Source organism: Myxozyma melibiosi (assembly GCF_037950935.1).
Source record: "Myxozyma melibiosi strain Phaff 52-87 chromosome Unknown BZA70scaffold_7, whole genome shotgun sequence".
NCBI lineage: Eukaryota > Fungi > Ascomycota > Lipomycetes > Lipomycetales > Lipomycetaceae > Myxozyma > Myxozyma melibiosi.
In genome coordinates, this window is record NW_027042921.1 from 34967 (window position 1) to 54767 (window position 19801).

At 55.0% G+C, this 19801-nt stretch overlaps 11 protein-coding genes across 11 annotated transcripts; 7 read left to right on the forward strand and 4 right to left on the reverse strand.

Annotated features, from left to right (window-relative positions):
• Positions 1-218: 218 nt before the first annotated feature.
• On the reverse strand, positions 219-1621 carry BZA70DRAFT_289909 (uncharacterized protein; the record flags this gene model as incomplete). The annotated part of the gene is made up of 4 exons (XM_064914157.1): positions 219-545; positions 610-964; positions 1027-1213; positions 1303-1621. 4 exons carry the CDS (start codon positions 1619-1621, stop codon positions 219-221), a joined length of 1188 nt encoding a protein of 395 aa, XP_064767615.1.
• A 959-nt stretch (positions 1622-2580) lies between these two features.
• On the forward strand, positions 2581-4122 carry BZA70DRAFT_279513 (aminotransferase). The gene is made up of 2 exons (XM_064912788.1): positions 2581-3003; positions 3064-4122. Exons 1-2 carry the CDS (start codon positions 2662-2664, stop codon positions 3925-3927), a joined length of 1206 nt encoding a protein of 401 aa, XP_064767616.1. The 5' UTR covers positions 2581-2661; the 3' UTR covers positions 3928-4122.
• Positions 4123-4174: 52 nt separating this feature from the next.
• On the forward strand, positions 4175-4851 carry BZA70DRAFT_279516 (DAD family-domain-containing protein; the record flags this gene model as incomplete). Its single annotated transcript, XM_064912789.1, has 4 exons — positions 4175-4456; positions 4520-4577; positions 4630-4693; positions 4784-4851. Exons 1-4 carry the CDS (start codon positions 4205-4207, stop codon positions 4848-4850), a joined length of 441 nt encoding a protein of 146 aa, XP_064767617.1. The 5' UTR covers positions 4175-4204.
• BZA70DRAFT_279520 (uncharacterized protein) lies at positions 4852-6142 on the reverse strand. Its single transcript, XM_064912790.1, has 2 exons — positions 5399-6142; positions 4852-5340 (listed from the first exon to the last, which is right to left on the reverse strand). The coding sequence occupies exons 1-2, from the start codon at positions 5995-5997 to the stop codon at positions 5166-5168; spliced, it is 774 nt and encodes a 257-aa protein (XP_064767618.1). The 5' UTR covers positions 5998-6142; the 3' UTR covers positions 4852-5165.
• Positions 6143-6205: 63 nt separating this feature from the next.
• On the forward strand, positions 6206-7039 carry BZA70DRAFT_279523 (uncharacterized protein). Its single transcript, XM_064912791.1, has 2 exons — positions 6206-6566; positions 6624-7039. Exons 1-2 carry the CDS (start codon positions 6314-6316, stop codon positions 6935-6937), a joined length of 567 nt encoding a protein of 188 aa, XP_064767619.1. The 5' UTR covers positions 6206-6313; the 3' UTR covers positions 6938-7039.
• An 817-nt stretch (positions 7040-7856) lies between these two features.
• BZA70DRAFT_279524 (pectin lyase fold/virulence factor) lies at positions 7857-9775 on the reverse strand. The gene has a single exon (XM_064912792.1). The coding sequence runs from the start codon at positions 9721-9723 to the stop codon at positions 8026-8028; it is 1698 nt and encodes a 565-aa protein (XP_064767620.1). The 5' UTR covers positions 9724-9775; the 3' UTR covers positions 7857-8025.
• An 802-nt stretch (positions 9776-10577) lies between these two features.
• BZA70DRAFT_279527 (uncharacterized protein) lies at positions 10578-11135 on the forward strand. Its single transcript, XM_064912793.1, has one exon. The coding sequence runs from the start codon at positions 10612-10614 to the stop codon at positions 11005-11007; it is 396 nt and encodes a 131-aa protein (XP_064767621.1). The 5' UTR covers positions 10578-10611; the 3' UTR covers positions 11008-11135.
• Positions 11136-11208: 73 nt separating this feature from the next.
• Positions 11209-13761, forward strand: BZA70DRAFT_178179 (rab-GTPase-TBC domain-containing protein). The gene is made up of 2 exons (XM_064909915.1): positions 11209-12503; positions 12552-13761. The coding sequence occupies exons 1-2, from the start codon at positions 11376-11378 to the stop codon at positions 13656-13658; spliced, it is 2235 nt and encodes a 744-aa protein (XP_064767622.1). The 5' UTR covers positions 11209-11375; the 3' UTR covers positions 13659-13761.
• Positions 13582-15597, reverse strand: BZA70DRAFT_178182 (uncharacterized protein). The gene has a single exon (XM_064909916.1). It carries the CDS (start codon positions 15416-15418, stop codon positions 13865-13867), a length of 1554 nt encoding a protein of 517 aa, XP_064767623.1. The 5' UTR covers positions 15419-15597; the 3' UTR covers positions 13582-13864.
• A 24-nt stretch (positions 15598-15621) lies between these two features.
• On the forward strand, positions 15622-17378 carry BZA70DRAFT_279530 (GTP-binding protein TrmE N-terminus-domain-containing protein). Its single transcript, XM_064912794.1, has 2 exons — positions 15622-15826; positions 15875-17378. Exons 1-2 carry the CDS (start codon positions 15662-15664, stop codon positions 17327-17329), a joined length of 1620 nt encoding a protein of 539 aa, XP_064767624.1. The 5' UTR covers positions 15622-15661; the 3' UTR covers positions 17330-17378.
• A 135-nt stretch (positions 17379-17513) lies between these two features.
• Positions 17514-19800, forward strand: BZA70DRAFT_178192 (major facilitator superfamily-domain-containing protein). Its single transcript, XM_064909917.1, has 2 exons — positions 17514-18711; positions 18772-19800. The coding sequence occupies exons 1-2, from the start codon at positions 17791-17793 to the stop codon at positions 19513-19515; spliced, it is 1665 nt and encodes a 554-aa protein (XP_064767625.1). The 5' UTR covers positions 17514-17790; the 3' UTR covers positions 19516-19800.
• Position 19801: the final 1 nt, after the last annotated feature.

Sequence of the window (19801 nt, forward strand, 5' to 3'; positions counted from 1 at the left end):
TAGAGAACACGGACGACGATGAAAGGCTACATACAAAAGATACAAAAATATAGACAGAAAAATGTAAAGAAAGGGAATTAATGAGATGAGCAAATCCACACGACCAAAAAGATGACGAGCAAAGAATGACACTAGAGGGGGAGGTTCTTTTGTATTAAATAAAGATAAAAGGCAGATTAAATAAACTTGAGAGATAATATAATATGTAAAAAGAAGCTTTAGACAACGACGATGTCGTAGATGACAAAGGCTTCGTACTCTGTGTCGACGATGCTTGCGTATTCCTGTAGGCCAGCGTCCTCCTGGACGACCTTGCCCTTTTTGTCCTTGGAGAAGGCGTTTCCGGCCAAGTAGCCGTACTTTTGGGTGAGCGCGGTCTTGGCCTTTGTGATTGAGGCCACTGGGGGCTTGACGAGGACGGAGATGAAGTCTGGTGGGAGACCGTAGCGGAGGACGGACTCGACGAAGACGCGGATCGATTTGAGGTGGACCCAGGCCATGAAGGCGTCTGAGTAGGTTGCACGCGCGAGACGGACGACCTCGCCCTGGATAAGAAGTTAGATGTGGTTTTATGGGAGGGTGTAATATATAAGGAAAAGAACAACTTACCCATACTCGTCGCTCCTGCTCGATAGCTCTGTCCTTTTCTTTCTTCAAATCCTCGATAATACCATCGGTCCACTTGAACTCACGCGGGAACCACTTGTTTTCTCTGCACTTGTGGATGAATTCGGGGAGAGACTTGCGGAAGAGGGTGGGGTTGTAGAGCACGAACTCGTCGTCCTCGGCGATGATGGTGGCCGAGCGCGGGACGACCATGGGCACTAGGGTCTCGTATACTTTGACAAAGGTCTTGCTCATCGACTTTGGGACGGCAACGAGGACGGTCTCGAGGTACTCTGAGCCGAGAACGAAGTGCTCTTTCTTGACGACGTCCTGGAGGGAGCGGGTTGACAGCGCGCCGCTGGAGGGTCGAGATGTCAGATGCTGTTCAAGCAAATAAATAAAAAAAGTACAAATACGTACGTCTGTTTTCGGTCGACGGCAGCAAGGTTGCTCTTGGCAATCATGTAGTTTGAGTAGACGGCCTTGAGGTCGGCGTCGAGAGCAAAGATTTCTTTAGAGAGGGTATCGACGAGTTCAGCGAGAGGCTTATCGACCCTGTACTTTGCGGTGTTCCATTGGAAGGACTTGAGGTATGTTTCGGGTTGTTCTAGGGAGGGAAGATATAAAGTCAGCATTCAGGCTGAAGATTGAAGGCAATTGAAGTGCAATTGACAAGAAACGAAGGAGCAGACGCACTATCAGCGACGACCTTTGCGGCGGCGACTTCGTCCTTGGAGTCGTAGACGCCCTTGAGGACGTCGACGGCGCGGCCGACGACGGCCTCGAACTGGCTGTCGGCCTTTGCGAGCTCCTCGGACTGCTGGACGAGCTGGTCGAGGGTGCCGATCTTGAAGTGTGGGATGAGGAAGGGGGAGACGTCGTCCTTGGAGGGGAGGTTGAGGGTTGAGGAGAGGTCCTTGACGAGGGAGGACTCGGCGTCTCCGCCGGCGGGGGCGACGGAGGAGGGGAGGGAGACGATGTAGTAGAGGGGGCCGGTGGGAGCTGAGAAAGCCATTGTGCTGCTGAGAGAAGGAGGAGGGCGGAGGGAGAGGGAAGGGCAGGCAGGCAGATAGAGGAAGAGGAAGATGAGGAGGAGGCCGAGATAGAGGACGAGGCCGAGATTAGAAGGCTGCGGGCCGGGTAACTGACTGCCCAATCAGACAGAGCAGCTAGCCCAATGCGGACCAGATAGATACTGAGGATTGTATGTTCAGCTGTTGTTTGTTGATATAGAGACGATACAGTATAAGATACAGTATAAGATACAGTATAAGATACAGTATAAGACATACAGCAGCAGCACAGAAGAACACCAACATCATGCCCTCTCCCATAGAAACACGCTTCCGCAAAACCAAACTGTCGTCGTCGGTCGTGACCCACCTCGCAGACGCCCGGGCAGCAACAGTTCTTACGACAGCGGAAACCAGCCTCGAAGACGGAATGACGAGTCTGACGCAGACATTCATTGCAAACGCTCAGGACGCGCGACGGATGAAGATCGGGACCACAAACAGCATCACGGTCGGGCTGCGGAAAAAGGCCGGCGTGGTGACGCAGTCGGTGGTCGAGGGACGGCTTGGAGGCAGCGGGGTGATGAATAACTACGACAAACCCCGGGAGATTGCGTTCATCGCGACCGTCGCCGGGACTGGAGAGAACGCGCTGTTTGAGACGCAGCAGGCGCGAGCAGAGGTCGAGAACGTGGCCGAGATCATACTCGAGAACGTCCGACGGGAGAGCATTTGAGAGTTGTGTTTATTGCATTTCCAGGCGTTTGTTTGTAGTTGTAATTATTACATTGTTATTATATCAGCATGTTCACTATCTTGTTCTATTCCACTTATATTCAGAAACCCATAAATGAGTAATAGTAATAGTAATAGTAATAGCAACAGTAATAGTAATCGGTATCAGCCGAGCCGCTCAACAAGATTTGCCGTTTCTGCCGCCAAAATAACAACTTTGCTCATCTTCGTCTTCGTCCTCGCCCTCTTCACCACTTCCGCCTCCATTCCCTTCTTTATATCTTTATATTCTCCTCTCATATAAACCATGCTGAAGACACTCTCCCGCCGACTCTCGTCCTCGGCCGCCAAACCCCAGCAGCTCGCCCAGCGCCTCATCTCCTCGTTCGAACTCCCCGAGCAAACCGGCGCCCCTCTTTCCGTCGCAAAGCTCGCCATCGAAAAGACGACGACACCAAAGGAGAAGCTCGCGCCCGAGAAATTGGTCTTTGGCCATACCTTCACCGACCATATGCTGCAGGTCCCCTGGAGCGCGTCCGAGGGATGGCTTGAGCCTAAGATTGTGCCGTACCAGAATCTCTCGCTCGACCCTGCCACCTGTGTCTTTCACTACGCTTTCGAGTGCTTCGAGGGCATGAAGGCTTATCGAGTGCGTTCGCGCTGCTGTTTATAATCTACAATACAAGCACGTTATCTAACAGCTCTCTAGGACAACCATGGCAAGATCCGCATGTTTCGACCGGACAAGAACATGGAGCGCATGAAGAAGACCGCGGCCCGCATCTGTCTGCCGACTTTTGACAGCGACGAGCTCACAAAGCTGATTGCCAAGCTCGTCGAGCTCGACTCGGAGTGGATCCCCTCCAACCGCGGCTACTCGCTCTACCTGCGCCCGACGATGATTGGCACGCAGGCCTCGCTCGGCGTCAACCCACCCTCGTCGGCGCTGCTGTACGTGATCATGTCCCCCGTCGGTCCTTACTACCCCACCGGCTTCAAGGCCGTCAGGCTCGAGGCGACCGACTACGCCATCCGCGCCTGGCCCGGCGGTGTCGGAGATAAGAAGCTCGGCGCCAACTACGCGCCCGGAATCCTGCCGCAGCGCATGGCTGCCTCGCGCGGGTTCCAGCAGAACCTCTGGTTGTTTGGCGAGGAGGGATACGTGACCGAGGTCGGCACTATGAATGCCTTCTTTGTGTTTAAGAACGGCGACAAGAAGGAGCTCGTGACTGCGCCTATCGACGGCACTATTCTCGAGGGCGTGACGCGCGACTCTATCCTCGCGCTCGCGCGGGAGCGCTTCGATCCTGCCGAGTGGGACATTTCCGAGCGCAAGTTTACGATGAAGGAGGTTGCCGATCGGGCCAAGGCTGGTACGCTGCTGGAGGCGTTCGGATCAGGCACTGCGGCGGTCGTGTCGCCGATCAAGGAGATCAACTGGCATGGCGAGGCGGTCAATGTGCCGTTGCAGGAGGGGAAGGAGTCTGGGGTTGTTGCGGAGACGATGGCGAACTGGATCGCGGAGATTCAGTATGGTGAGAAGGAGCACCCGTGGAGTTACGTTATCGAGTGAGCTCCTCCACATTTGAGATGTAATCTTCTTCTTCTTCTTTTTGTCTATGCATTGCTTTAGATTTTGGCGCATTTCAGTTATATAAAATGTACAGCAGAGCTGTGTGCGTCCAGTAATACATAATAAACGATAATATACAATAACGAGAAAAATAGTGGTTAAGAATATGTACTAAACAAGCAATCCAGGGTTAGGTTGACCGCGCGTAAGCAACGTGGTCTTAGAAGGGGGATCGCAGGGAGTTTGATATCGACGACACGCCGAAGAAGACAACGCAATGGCACCAAAGAAGCAGGTCAAGCCGCCAAAGAGCGTAGTAAGCAAGAGCGGAACAGCGTCGACGAGTGCGGGAGGAGTGAGTGGATCATCATCGCCGACGGTGGCGGACACGAGCGCGATCATTGCGGATGTGGTGAAGACGTATGTGCGGGAGACACCGCGCAAGTTGAAGCTCGTGGATGCGTTTATGGGGTTTTTGGTCGCGGTCGGGGTGTTGCAGTTTGCGTACTGCGTTGTTGTGACTAGTTATGTGAGTACTCTTCTTTGAAGTGGTGATGGCGTGGTGGGGAGGAAGAGTGCTGATCTGATTTAGCCGTTCAATGCGTTTCTGTCTGGGTTTTCGATCACGGTCGGTCAATTCGTGTTAGCAGGTGTGTTTTAGCTGTTTATTTGTAGTGAGAGGTAGTGTGTTAATGAGAGCAGCATCGTTGCGTGTACAGGCAAATCCCGAGAACAGCAGTCAATTCGACAAGGTGTCGCCAGAGCGGTATGTTGTTTCTATCGAGATGTTCCCTCTATCTAGATGTACTTCTATCTAGATATAGATAAGATGCATCAAGGCTAACAACTCTTACAGGGCATTCGCGGACTTTGTGTTTGGAAGTTTGATCTTACATTTCTTTGCATACAATTTCATCAATTAGATAGTGAATCAAAGAATGAGATGAATATTTATAGATTATAGATGCACCGTACAAAACAAACAAAACAGGAAACAAAAGCCGATTAGTTCCTCCTAGATCAGGTGCATACACATGCACGCGTAGACACGTTGAAAAGAAGGAAAGATGAATGAAGATACTCCGCTCTACTGATAACAATGAGGCTGTGGTGAGAGATGTCTCTTTTGGTCTATGTCGCGATCTCGGGTCTATATTGAATCAGTCGAGAGGGATGAGATAGTGAGGGAAGATATGAGGAGATGGGGTGTGGAGATGAGAAGAAGAGAAGAGAGACATTTACTTCTCGTCGTGGGAGATGAGCTCGTCGTAGTTTCCGGCGATGATGCGGTCGACGACGATGAGCTGCTTGAGGTGCTGCTGTTCGGGGGTCAGGCTGTTGTAGAAAGCGTCATCCTTGAGGTATTTCTCCTCGGTCTGGAGACGCAATTCCTCGAGGGCCCAGTCACCCATGCTGTGGAGAGTTAGTATTGGAGATAAAGAGATGAGATAAAGAGATAAAGGTGACGTACTAGTTTTTGGAGCCAAACAAAAAGTAGACACCAAAGACACCCATCATAGGAAGGAAGAGGTAGTACATAAGAGGTTCCCAACCCTCTTTCTTTCGCTCGCGAACGACTTCCCATTCGACGTTTCCGTGGTGGTCCTTGACGGGGATCTTATCGACGATAGTCGCGTCGTGGGCGTGGGCGTCGTCCTCTTCGATGGTTTTTTGCTGCTGCTCGGCCTGGAGAACTAGAATATCTCTGAGCTTCTGCTTCTCCTCGGGAGACTTGTCAAAGTATCCGGCGATATCGATGCCCTGGGCCATGAGTCTCTTGAGGTCGACGATCTCGTAGAACTCAGGCTCGGTGAGGGGACGGAGGTCGCCGTCAGGGCCGGCGTAGTGTTGGAATGCGCCGGGGACGGTGGCGACGAAGGTGCGGAGCTGGGTTTCCCAGTCGAGAAGGGGCTTGGAGGGGTCGAGGGGCTTGAAGTAGTCTGGGAGGTCGACGCGGGAGAAGGCGGAGGAGGAGGAGGAGGAGGAGAAGGGGCGGATGTAGCGGGGGGAGAGGGTGGAGGTGAAGGCGGATCTCCGCGCGACGCGGGCGAGTGTTCGTAGGGCGGACATCTGTGATGCTGCGATGATGCTGCGATGGAGGCGGAGTTGAGGGCGTGGAGAGCAGCGGTGGTGAAGCGCCGGGCCCGGAGTCGCGAATCAGGCAGCTGCTATTGGTTTGGCATAAATAGAGAAGTAGAGAGTGAGTTATGTACACGTGATATTGAGCTGAATGTAGGGTTACATAGTGTAGGGTTATTAAGTGTGACTGCTGCTGGGGCTCAGCAACACAACGCCATCTCCAACTCCTCGCCAGTCCAAAGCCCAGCAGCAGCAGCAGCAGCAGCAGCAGACCATCCGCACACTCAGCAGCAGCACACTCAGCATCATGAAGTACATTCAGTCAGACGAGATCCTCGAGATCCCCGAGGGCGTCACCGTGTCGATCAAGGCTCGGTTTGTCGTTGTCACCGGTCCCCGCGGCACCCTCACCAAGAACCTGCGTCACATCAACCTCGCGTTCACCAAGATCTCGGACGCCGCCATCAAGCTCACTGTGCACCATGGAGACCGCAAGCACGTCGCTGCTCTGCGAACCATCAAGACTTTGATCAAGAACATGATTACCGGTGTCACCAAGGGTGGGTTCCTCTGAGCAAAAGACAAGTTGATAGAACACAGATTAACAAATAATACAGGCTACCAGTACAAGATGCGTTACGTCTACGCCCATTTCCCCATCAACGTCAACGTCGTCGGCGACGGCAAGGAGGTCGAGATCCGCAACTTTTTGGGCGAGAAGCGCGTGCGCAGCGTTGCGGTGCACGAGGGAGTGACTGTTGCTATTTCGAGCGCGCAGAAGGACGAGCTGGTGCTGACCGGCAACTCGCTCGAGAACGTGTCGCAGTGCGCTGCGGACATTCAGCAGATCTGCCGTGTGCGGAACAAGGATATCCGAAAGTTCTTGGACGGAATCTACGTTTCTGAGCGGGGAACTCTTGAGACCGAGTAGGGTAGAAGAGGATAAGCAAAAGGTGGACGGAATATAATAAACAAAAGTTATCATGAGTGCAGTCAAGATGTTATCAGATGGTTGTATATCACAATGCAGTGTACATGTATATAAAAGAGTAGAGTGTAGTGCTAGTAGCTCGTAGTTGCTAGTTGCTAGTAGCTTGCGTATTCATAGTATACTGCATGGGTTCATCCATGGTATCTACGTAGATGTCAAGCGTCAAGCTATTGAGATGCGTGATATGAGTAGGCAGTCACATATCTGCAAGAAAGGAATGAAGGTAGGTACACAGGCGGACTATGGACCATGGATGAGGAAGATATCACACTTTTCTTGGTGTGTGAAGAGAGAATAAGAGAGAATTAGAAGAAGAAAGATAGAACAAATAAGAGAAGAACAGATAAGAACAGATAAGAAAAGAAGAAAAGAAGAAGAAAAAGAAAAAGAAAAAGAAAAGTGGTTTCAAGTAGATTGTTTGAGCAGCAAATGTAGCGCATTTAAGAGCAGAGAGAGTTGAGGCTACTTCTACTTCTATTCTACTTCTACTTCTACTTACACATAGACTTGGATCACTAGACTCTAGACCACACAGACTCTAGACCACAGTACTGACTACTGTACAGCTACTCGCTGAACCACAAACAAAGTTGTGAATGGCAGGAAAACAGGAGACAAGGTTGACTGAAGCCTAACCTGACGTTGGGAGATGACCTGACAAGAGTTGAATATTTAACTGTAGTTGTGGACTATGATATGATTCTATATGAAGACTATATATGAATAGAATATGACTATAAACTAGCTAGGATATTATAACAATAACAACAATACAATACAATACAATACAATAGAATAACAAAAGAACAACTCACAAAACCCCTCGGTCCCACTCCTCCCTCCTTTCTACGCCCCCTCGCCTCCTCTCGTCTCAGGTTAAAAGTCCTCGAAACTAAAAAATACGCAACTTTGATGATCTACGCTGCTGAAACGCGCGGTCTGTCAATATCCCGCATGTACCTGTTTCTATTCTATTCTGTTCTGCTATGTTTATATCTCTATTATCTCTATCTCTATTCTATTCTATTCTAACTCGTCGAGTACGAAATATCGCTCGTATAGCCGTTCTTGCTAATCTTCAGGTCGTCAAAGCTCTCCACAAGGTTCCCCAGCAAGTTATTGATCCACGTCAGTATCCCCGACAGAATCGAGTACGCGCTCGACGAATCCCCAAACGTAACGTTCGTAATCTCAACATTCGACACCGTCGCGTCCTCGTCGTAGCCAAGAATATGCGCCTCCCGGCCGCCTAGATCCTTCACAGTGATGTCCTTCACCGTGATGTCCTTCACGTTCGCAACTCCGGAATTGCCCTGCCGCGTCATGATCGCCATCCACCCGCCGTAGTAAAGACCATGGCCCTCGACAATCTGCTCCACCGCAATCGACTCGTACGTGATATTCTGAACCACCGACGAACTGCTCGACTGCTTCGAGTCCACGCCAAAACCAATCGCGCCCTGGTACAGCGTCGAATGTGTGACCTGCGAGTTCACCACGGGCTCGTACGTGCCGTAGCCAATCTTCCACCCGATACACCCCGTCCAGGCAACGGTGTCGGTGATCAGGATGTTTGTGTCAGACGTAAACAGCGGGTCGTCGCCCGGTCCGTCGCCCGCGCCGGCCGTCTTCGGCCAGCTGTCGGCGACGTCGGTGGAAGGGTTCCAGGTCTTGAGCGAGTACGCGTCGTCGCCGGAGATGATGAGCGCGTGCTCGACCGTCACATCAGACGAGTGCATGATGTCGATTCCGTCGTTTTCTGTGGTAGTCAGGTTGTTGATAATCTTGAGGTTCTTGATCGTGCCGTACTTGACCATCGTCGGCGTCATTGTCCAGAACCCAGACTCGCGAATCATCGGCCCGTCGTAGGTAAACGACGTCGTGCTCAGGGGCTGGATGACAATCATCTTGAACGGCGTCGCAGCCGCAAGACAGTCGGCTCCACGCGCGTCAAACATGCCACGCCCGTAGATTGAGATGTTTGACGAGTCGATAGCAGTGCGGATCCAGTGCACGATCGGGTATCCGCCCTTTTCAAAGTCGAGCTCGTAGTCGTCGTAGTTTGCCGTCGAGCGCACGAACGCGCCTTCGTCGACAAAGAAACGCGTGTTGCTGGGCAGGATGAGGGTGCCGACGAGGTACTCTCCGGCAGGGACGTAGCAGACCGCGCCGGACGCGGCCGAGTCGTCGATGGCGCGCTGGAAGGCGTCGGTGGAGACGGAGGTTGCGTTTGCGTCGGCGTTGTAAGAAGAGTCGGTGACGGAGATGACGGGCGAGCCGTCGTCGTAGGGGTTGTGCAGCTCGGGCGGGTCGGCGAAGATGACGAGTTCGCGCTGAGACCCGATCTTGACGATGATGTAGTTTGTGCCGGTGAGGGGGAAGGTGAAGGAGTAGTGGTCGTCGGAGAGCGAGCAGTCGATGGCGAGGGAGTTCGGGGAGATGGAGATGGAGTCGGTGGAGTCGATGTAGTCGGGCGAGGAGACGGTGATAGTGTAGGTGACGTTGTAGGCGCCGTTGGAGTAGTGGGCGTAGTCGTAGTCGATGTAGGAGAAGACGGGGACGGGGGTGTCGTCGACGTGGAGGCCGAAGGAGGAGAGGGAGAACGCGGAGGGGTAGGAGTAGGTTGCGGTGATGGAGGGGTTGTCTCTGGGGAGGAGGGCGAGGGGGCGGGCGGCGATGAAGGGGAGGGAGAGGGAGAGGGAGAGGAGGAGGAGGAGGAGGAGCATGGTATCGATAAGGAAGGTAGAGAGGGTAGAGGGATGAGGTTGAGAAAGAAGATAGAGGACAGGAAACCAGAGCAGGAGAGAGCAGCAGTATTTATACGCACCCGCAGCCAAAAGCAGCAGGACAGAACCAGAAACAGGAGAAGAACAGGCTGGGACCGGGTCGAGGTACCTCAGCGCAGAGCTCAGGTACGCGTTTGTAGATTGTGCGCAGCCGAGCGCGTAGAACTTTAATGTACGCAGCCTGCCTCACAGTGGAATAGCAGAGTGATGTGAAGTAAACAAACAGACAGATGATAGACAAAAGATAAACAAACAAACAAACAACAACAACAATAACATCAACAAACATGCGTCTCTGCACCAGCTGCAGCTGCTTCCAGATTCCTTCTCTGCGTCGCGCTGCTTGGTCCTCGTCCGTTTGTGACTGCGGCGCGCCCTGTCACACTTATGAACTGTCACCAGTAGTAAGAGCTTATGTAAGATATATTAGTAAGAACTTATGTAATGATCTACTCTACTACTTCTCTACTACTTCTCTACCACTCTCTACCACTCTCTCTCTCTCTCTACTTCTACCACCCCCCCCGCCCTCCTCCCATTCACCGGCCTCGGTCCCTGACCTCCCGCACTTCCCGCTCCTCCCGGATCCACCCGCCGCCGCTGCAGCTTCTCCCGCACCCGCGACTCGCCCGACGACCGCCTCGAGTCCACCGTATCGATCGATGCACGCGGTCCGCTTGGCGCAGGACTCGCGTGACTGCGCTGGTACACATCCTGTAGTGATGGTTTAGGTGTCGTTCGTCTCGGGCTCTGGCTTGGGTTCGGACTGTAGCTCGTAGGTTGTTGTTGCTGCTGCTGCTGCTGCTGCTGATATTGGTGTGGATGTGGATGTTGCGGTTGCAGATGCTGCTGCTGCTGCTGCTGCTGCTGCTGCTGAGGCATCGGCTGCTGCGCATACTCAGGCTGAGGACTGTAGTATTGCTGCGATTGCTGATGAGCAGACTGCTGCTGAGCACTTTGTTGATACTGAGCACTCTGCTCACTCGACCCATGGCCAAACCCGCCCGGCATCCCTGGCATTCCCGGCATATTCATCCTCCTCCTCGCCGTCGGCTGCACAGGCTGCCCCGTCCCGCCCAGAAACGTCGGCACCATCCCGTACGTGTCCAAATAGTACTGCACCAGCACCTTGTGCACATGCGTCTCGTCCTCCGTCTCCCCGTCGACGTCGTCCCCGAACGCGGCCACCGTCGTCGCTCCGTATCGTTTCAGACGCGACCATAGTCCTCCGCTGGGCTGTTGCTGCACTGATGCCATCTCTGCTCTGCTGATGCTCTGCTGATGCTCTGCTGCTGCTCTGACTGAGTGCTGGCTGCTGCTGACTTCTACCGCGCTATCAACTATGGTGAACTACGGTGATCTAGGAGATCAGCGTCCGCCACGCAAGCGCTGACGGCGACGAGGCGCAGTGTTCTGGGTCTTCAAACACCCCCTCCGCCCACCACAAAACCCGCACTTTCATCCCCAACTCAACACCGCCCGCGGTCTACTCCGTAAAGATCAAAGATCGCCTCCTCCAGTTCTTATCTTCACCATCCCCTCATCCTCACCAGTGCCTGCGCCAGCGCCAGTGCTAAAGCCCACGTCTGAAGATGGCCTTCTCGGCTTCTTCCTCGCTGCACTCTTCCCGTGTCGCCCGGCCCCTCGCTGCTATCGACACCGCCCCGCCAAACTCATCCAAAGGCAAACTTCTCTTTGCCAAATCAAAGGTCTACGTCCACCCAACTCCCTCCGCAAAAGACAACATCCCCGGCTTCATCGCCCTCGTCCGGCCCCCGAATGCCTCGTCCGACAGAGAGATCCTGCTCGCGTGGATGCCAGAGTCCCTCCTCAGAGGCGACGACTTCCGCGCCTACTCCAAAGTAGATCTCCATCCCGAGGACGGCCCGGCCTCGGACGTCTACGTCTCGCTCCCTCCCATCTCCTCCATCTCGACCTTTGCCTTCGCCATCCCGCTCGCCCGCCTCTACTCCGTCATGCTCCGACCGCCTTCTCTCGGCTGGTGGTGGGGCTCCATCCTCATCCACACCCGCGACGAGGACGTCGTCCCCGCGCTCTTCTTCCACGACGCAGAGTCCCAGAGCACAATCCTCCAGCAAAAACAGCGAAACAAGAAATTCACCCCCTTCGCCCCCGACGGCGACCTCTTCTGGGGCGGCGACCAGTTCATGAAGTACCTCAGACGCTACTCCTCCGTCGAGAAATCAACCTTCGAACAGCGCCTCTACCTCATCAACCCCGACCCAGACGACCTGCTCTCCTTCTCGCCCCCCAACGCCCGCATCGAGCCCGTCTCCGACCGCGACTCGCTTTCAAAACTCGTCAAAGACGCCCGCTGGAACGTGCTCGAGCGTCTCGCCCGCGTCACCCGCTTCTCCCGCCGCACCGCCCAGGACGTCATCGGCAACTCGCCGCCGGCGGTGAGAGCCATGCTCAACGTGCCCGAGGTCCGTCAGCTCGGCGACGACTTTGATTCCGCGAGGGTCTATCTTGCGAAATGGGCAATGACAATCTCGGAGGAGGCGGAGCGGAATAAGACAAAGATCGTGTGGACCGACGTCGTCGGCGATCATATCGGTTCTGACTTTGGTGTTTTGAACGTCGACGACCGCGTCGAGCGACGGAATGAGGTCTCTAGTGAGGAGTGGAAGGCCTTCTTTGATCATTCGGGGAGACTCTGTATTACTGTCAGTGAAGTCAAAGAGCGAATCTTTCATGGTGTATGTCTTTTCTTTTCTCTTCTTTTTGACACTGCTAATTCTTTCTAGGGCCTGGCTCCTGATGTGCGCCCCGAGGCGTGGCTGTTCCTGCTCGGTCTCTACCCCTGGGACTCCTCCCAGCTCGACAGACAAGTGATAATGGCGTCCAAGCGCGACGAATACTACCGACTAAAACGGCAATGGTGGGACGACGTCGAGCGGCAAAAGTCCGATCCGGTGTGGAAAGACCAGCGGAACCGGATCGAAAAGGACGTGCATCGGACGGATCGCAATATCCCGCTGTTTGCGGGCGAGGACACGCCCCACCCGGACCCGGACTCGCCGTTTGCAAACATCGGCACGAACGTGCATCTCGAGCAACTCAAAGACATGCTCATTACCTATAACGAATACAACACCACGCTCGGGTACGTGCAGGGCATGTCTGATTTGCTGTCGCCGATCTACGCCGTGATCCAGGACGACGCGGTCGCGTTCTGGGCGTTTGTCGGGTTCATGAACCGCATGGAGCGCAACTTCCTGCGCGACCAGAGCGGGATGCATCGCCAGCTGCTCGCGCTCGATAACCTCGTGCAGCTGATGGAGCCGAAGCTGTACACCCATCTCGAGAAAGCAGACTCGACAAACTTCTTCTTTGTCTTCCGCATGCTGCTCGTGTGGTTCAAGCGCGAGTTCAAGTGGGATGATGTGCTGCGGCTGTGGGAAGTGCTCTGGACCGATTACCTGACCTCGCAGTTTGTGCTCTTTGTCGCGCTCGCCATCCTCGACAAGCACAAGGACGTCATCATGGAGCATCTCGAGCACTTTGACGAGGTGCTAAAGTACATGAACGAGCTCTCCAAGACGATCGACGTCGAAGAAACCCTGACGCGCGCCGAGGCTCTTTTCTACCGCTTCCAGCGCACCGTCGAGGCCATCGACCGCAAAAACAAGGAGCCGCTGCCCTCCGGCGGAGGAGGCTGGAGCTCGCCTATCTCGGCGGTGCCGTCGAATAACAGCAACGGCGCGTTCCCGGACGGGTTGCCGGATAAGACTTTGCCGTTGAAGCCGGACGTGAGTGGGCGGATTGTGATTAGCGATGTGCTGAGGGAGTTGTTGTCCAAGGAGATTATCGTGGTCAAGGACACGATTCCGATGGAGGATTACGAGAGTTGATTTTATTTGCCTATTTGTTTACTTTGTCTACTTTGTTTATGGGATCGGCTGGAGTTATTCATATTCATGTTTCTGTTTGTACGTTCATTCTATCTTGATGATAGAGCGGTGTTTTCACGTAGCTATATACATAGGACGTTTTGAATGGCATAGAACACATAGTATTTACATCAAAGATTAAGTATTTACATCTAGGATCAGAGCAGTTATAGTTTATACACGTTCGACTCGTCCCATCCTTTACTTTTCAGCAACCCACCAACCTTGCCCTGCTCATTACCATCGTCCTCCACCGGCCTCGTCCCAACCGGCGAGTTCAAAGTCGACACGTCCGCGCGTTTTCCCGCGACATACTCCACAAACCCCTCCGGTCCAGAGACGATCGCAAACATCGGCCGCGCAGGCGGTTTCCCGCGAAACGCCTTATTCCGCGCGTCCGTCCACTCGACCGCGTTTGCAAACTTGTTTGCAGCGCTGTTTTCAGAGTAGAATCTGTCGCGCTCGGATTTGCCTTGCGTTGAGGCCGCGTAGCGTTCGAGGTCGGTTGCGGAAGTCGGGCGCGGGACGTCGGAAGGATTGAGACGGGTGCGTTCGTCGTCGACGTGCAGGTGGACTTGGGCGCGACCCGCGCGCTCGAGGAAGAGCAGGATGCGGTTGAATGCGGAAGCGTCGGCGCGCGTGCGGACAGAGTAGTGGATTATTGTCTGTCCCGGAGGCGGGTTTTTACTGAGCAAGAGCTGCAGCACGGGCGCGATACCCGTTCCCGCGGCGAAGAAGACGATGTCGGCAGGGACCTGGGGCCGAGCGAGCGGCGGCGGGAGCGAGGACGGCGAGTCCGACATCGGCGTGAGCAAGGGGAGGATGAACGGTGCTTTGAGCGCGAGATGGCGGCGTTTGGCGTCGGTTATGCTCCGAGGCTGGACGGATTCCGGGAGCGAGAGTTCGGTGAAGGGCCCGCGGACGGCGACGCGGGAGTTGATGGGGATGCCGCAGAGGTAGCGGGAGAGTTCGCCGTCTGCGTAGCGGCGGACGACGAGCACGAGCTTGCCTTCGTCGTCGTCCGGGGTCGGGCCTAGGATGCGGAGCAGGGCGGTGCGCTCGGTGCCTGACGGCGAGGTGGATGACGGACGCAGGCCGAGGACGTAGTAGAGCGGAAGGGGAGTGTACTTTCTCACGACCTGCAGCTGCGGCTGCACGACTTCGATCGACCAGGTCCGGGACCCGTCCCAAACGCCAATAAGACCCGGATCGTTTGCGAGCGGGGGGTCGCGCGGGTCGTTTTCGGGCGTGCGCTTCTTGCGGGACTTTTGCAGGTGCTTTACCTTTTCGTAGGGAGGCGAGAGCTCGATGATGTAGAGGTCGTCAGCGACTTTCTCGCGGTGCGTGAGGATAAAGGTCGAGAACGCAGCCGGGTCAAGCGCGGGGGCGGATGGGAGGTCGGACGGCGGGATGGTGTGGGTGTCGTCGACAAAGTGCGTCTTAAAGAGGTAGGCTGCGTAGAGCGCGCCGGCGATGCCGAGCGCTGCTTTGACGGGTGTGCTGGGGCGCCAGCCGCGGCGGGTGTTCTTTGTAGAGGAGAGGTCGAGAGGGGGGAGACGTGGAGGTTCGTATGATATCCGGCGGGGGGCGGATTGTGTGGTGGTGTCTGCGTTGGGGGTGGTTGGCGATGAGGAGGAGGAGGAGGAGGAGGAAGAGGAGGAGGAGTAGCGGAGAGAGCGGAGGAGGTTGCGCTGGCAGTGTGTTCTTCGGATGAGCAGCATGATGGAAGATAATAAACAAAATGCAAATGATAATAACAACAGCAATTAGAACAACAAAACCAAATGCAAAGACAAAGAACAATTGCAGAATTGTCAGAATATCGGAATATCAGAAATCAGAAATAAAAATTGAAGTTTTCAGGGGTCAGCAAAAGTTTACTTTCAGATTTTTTTATTTTTATTTTTTATTATTTTACCCATCGCATCTCGTCATTGCACCATGGCGAGCACACGATAGATACCATGCGGCCTCTGTTTCTCAATAATGCGGTTTCTTTATTTGTAGGGCGACTGTATAGCACGTCTGTGGCTGCTGGACCGCACAAGCCGACGATCTATGCGCTCTCGACCGCACCTGGCAGAGCGGCGTTGGGTGTTATTCGACTATCTGGTCCGCGGAGTAAACTAGTGAGTTTGATCTAATAGATCTTATTCAGGAGGAGGCTAATAATGTAGATACTGCAACGACTGACGCGGACAAATTTCGACCCCAAACCGCGGCTGGCGTCCCTGCGAAGGCTGTACTCTCCTACCGTGTCCTCCGCCGGCTCCGCGACCGAGATCCTCGACGACGCACTCACGATCTTCTTCCCCGGCCCCCGCTCGTACACGGGCGAGGACATAGTTGAGCTGCATGTACACGGCGGCCGCGCTGTGATTGCTGCCGTTTTGCGCGCGATCGCCAGCTACGGCCAGGATCCGGCGCTCGACTCTGGCAACGACGGCGACGTGGCGCCCGCCGTGCGCTACGCCGAGCCAGGCGAGTTCACGATGCGCGCGTTTACAAATTCGAGGTTGGATTTGACGCAGGTCGAGGGTGTCGGTGGTATGATTGATGCCGAGACCGAGGCGCAGCGGGTCGCGGCGGCGGCGAGCGCGGGCGGGTATATGAGACGGGTGTATAACGGGTGGCAGAGCGAGCTGCTTGAGATCTCGGGTCTGATGGCCGCGATCATTGATTTCTCAGAAGAAGGCTATTTTGACGAGCAAATGAGCGACACCGGCGTCGACAGCGACATCTTCGCCGACTCGGTGGCGAAAGTGCGCGGGCTGCTGGAGAGGATACGAAGGCATGTCGAGCAGATCGAGCGGTCGGAGATCTTACTCGGCGGGATCAAGCTCGCGTTACTCGGCCCTCCGAACGCGGGCAAGTCGTCGCTTTTGAACGCGCTCGCGAGGCGCGACGCCGCGATCGTGAGCGATATCCCGGGCACGACGCGCGACGTCGTCGAGGTCGGGCTCGAGCTGGGCGGGTATAAAGTCGTGCTGACAGACACGGCGGGTGTGCGCGGCAGTCTGACGGCGGCGGACGCGATCGAGGCGCAGGGGATTGTGCGCGCGAGGCAGAAGAGCGCCGAGGCGGACGTTGTGGTCGTCGTTGTTCCTGCGATTGTCGAGAACGCGGAGTGGCATGCTTCTGTCAGGCGCGAGTTGCAGGACGTGTGTAGCGGGAAGAGAGATCCGCTTGTGCTTGTCGCGGTTAATAAGATTGATCGGCTGGAGGAATCAGAGGAGGTGCTCGAGGGTGTTTTGCAGAGGTATGCGCGTGAGTTTGGGGTTGCGCGCGGGAACGTGTTTGGGATCTCATGTACGCACGAGATCGGCCTCTCCGAGCTGACGGAGCGGTTCGCGGCCAGTTTCTCTACATTACTCTACGGCGACGGCGAGGAGTGGACTACAGCGGAAAGCAGCGCACCAGTAGGCGCGTCTGCGCGGGTGAAGGAGATCATCACGCAGGAGGTCGTGCCGGGCCTGACGCGGTTTCTAGAGAACGCGCGGTTGGACGACGTGGTGATTGCGTCCGAGGAGATCCGGTACGCGGCCGAGTGTGTGGGGAGGATCACGGGTGAGTCGATGAACGTCGAGGATGTTCTTGGAGTTGTTTTCTCGAGGTTTTGCGTGGGCAAGTGATGATGTATATAGTAGAATAGAAACAGTTGACAAATATATTGTTGTAATCGATTACATAAAACAATCAGCGCAGGGTTCGTTCTGGGGTTCCGGGGTTCCGCCTTCGGTGGGCTGGTTCCGAGAGTCTAACCCTCGGTCGGATCCGCTTAAAGTCTGCTTTTTGTCCATAGATAGTTTTATAAGATGATGATAATTGCATCTCTGTAATCAGAAAAGCAGCAGTATTCTACCAGATCTAATCCGAATACTATTCAATCAACTTCAGCAGGCTTGAATCCTCCCCCATCTCCGCTTCCGAGACATCTAAACCGTAATCGCAGAAGCCGAGCCAAAGCTGCCCGCACAGTTCAACCCCGGCTGCGGTGTTTATCTCCAGATTTCCTCTTTGAATATCGCCCTACAATGCAACTCTCCTAGCCAGCATCTTGATCTTCTACAGCTCCAGCAGCGCTCTACTCACAATGGACCTGCCCGACCCCGAGGCCCGTCCGGAGCTCTTCGCCTCGACCGCGCAGGAGTGTCTCTGCGTCGTCATGCTCGCCTTCGCGCCCATCATGAACTCCGCCAACCAAGGCGCCATGCAGCTCGCCCTTCCGCACGTCTCGAAATCGTTCAACATCGACGGCGGCCAGCTCAGCTGGACAGTCACTTCCTACTCCCTCGTCACCGGCTCGACCATGCTCGTCATGGGCCGTCTCTCTGACATCCTCGGCCGCAAGCGCATGCTCCTCTTTGCCTTTTCCTGGTACACCATCTTCTCGCTCATCATCGGCTTTATGAAGTCTGACATCGTCTTTGACGTCATGCGCGGCCTGCAGGCCCTCGCCGGTGCCACCGCGCCCTCTGCCGCGGCCGGCACGCTGGGCACAATCTACCCCAACGGCCGGCGCAAGAACAAGGCCATGGCGACCTTCGCCGCCGGCGCCCCGCTCGGCGCCATCCTGGGCCTCGTCGTGTCGGGAATATGCACGCAGTTCATCAGCTGGCGCGCGAACCTCTTCTTCTTCGCCATCGTCTACGCCTTTCTCACCGTCGGCATCTTCTTCCTGCTCCCGAGCGACGAGGCCTGTGCGATCTACGCAAACAAAATCATCGCCGTCGTGGGCGGCGCGCCGCTCATCGTCAAGCGCGACTGGAGGACGAGCTGGGGGCTTATCAAAGAGCTCGATTATCTCGGCGTCGTGCTCTCGACCTCGGGACTCATCTTGTTCATCTACTCGATCGCCGGCGCGAGCTCGGCGCCGAATGGGTGGGGGACGTCCTACATTATCGCGTTGCTTGTCGTCGGAGCTGTGTTGATTTGCTCCTTTGTTGTCTGGGAGCATTATGCGCCGAGACCTCTGATGCCTCTTTTTATTTGGAAGAAGAAAGGGTTTGCGCTGGTAAGTTCATCTCTATCGATCAGCAACTTGATTTGTATCAACATGAGCTAACATCTACAGTGCATGATAACTGTTGCCTGCGGATGGATGGACTTTCAAGGCGTGCTCATCTACTTTGCCTCTCTGACCTTCCAGCACATCAGAGGCTACACACCGATCCTCACCACAGCAGCCATGATGCCGCAGACAGTCTCAGGCATCATCGTCAACATCATCGCCGCGTTCGTGCTCCACCGCGTGCCAGGCCGCATCCTGATGATCATCGCCATGTCCGCGTTCGTCATCGCCGCCCTCCTCTGGGCACTCGACCCGCTCGATCTCACCTACTGGGCCATGACCTTCCCCGCGCTCGCCATCGTCGTCGTCGGCGCCGACCTCGCCTACAACGTCGCCAACCAATTCTCGCTCTCCTGCGTCACCCCGCAGTACAAGTCCACCGCAGCGGGAATCTTCAACGTCATGACGCAGGTCGCGTCCACCATCGGCGTCGCGGCGTCGACCGCAATCGTCACATCCCAGATCGGACCCGATATCGAGAACCAGGACCGCGCGATCCTGCACCGCGGGTACCGCTCCGCTTATTGGTTTGCGGTCGGAATGGGCGGCGTCGGACTCATCTGCTCGTTTTTCTTGAAGGTCGGCACGCAGGGCGGGAAGGACTCGAGACCGGTGCCGAAGAAGGTCGAGACAGAGCCTGCTGAGGTCGACGAGAGCGGCGAGAGCAACCCTCCAGCGCAGGCGCTGACCGAGGAGAAGTCATCGACTGAGAAACAGACATCGACCGAGAAGCAGACAGCTGTATGATTTCAAAAACAGAAGACAGTATATTGCTGTTTGTTGTTTGTTTGTTTATTTGTTTATTTAGCGCAGGCGCTGACCGAGGAGAAGTCATCGACCGAGAAGCAGACATCGACCGAGAAGAAGTCATCGACCGAGAAGCAATCATCGACCAAGAAGCAGACAGCTGTATGATTTCCAAAACAGAAGACAGTAGATTGTTGTTTGTTTGTTTGTATGTTTATTTGTTTATTTGTTTATTACACGTTTATTTTAAAGTAGAAAACGGCAACCGCAGACGCGTCGCTATCAC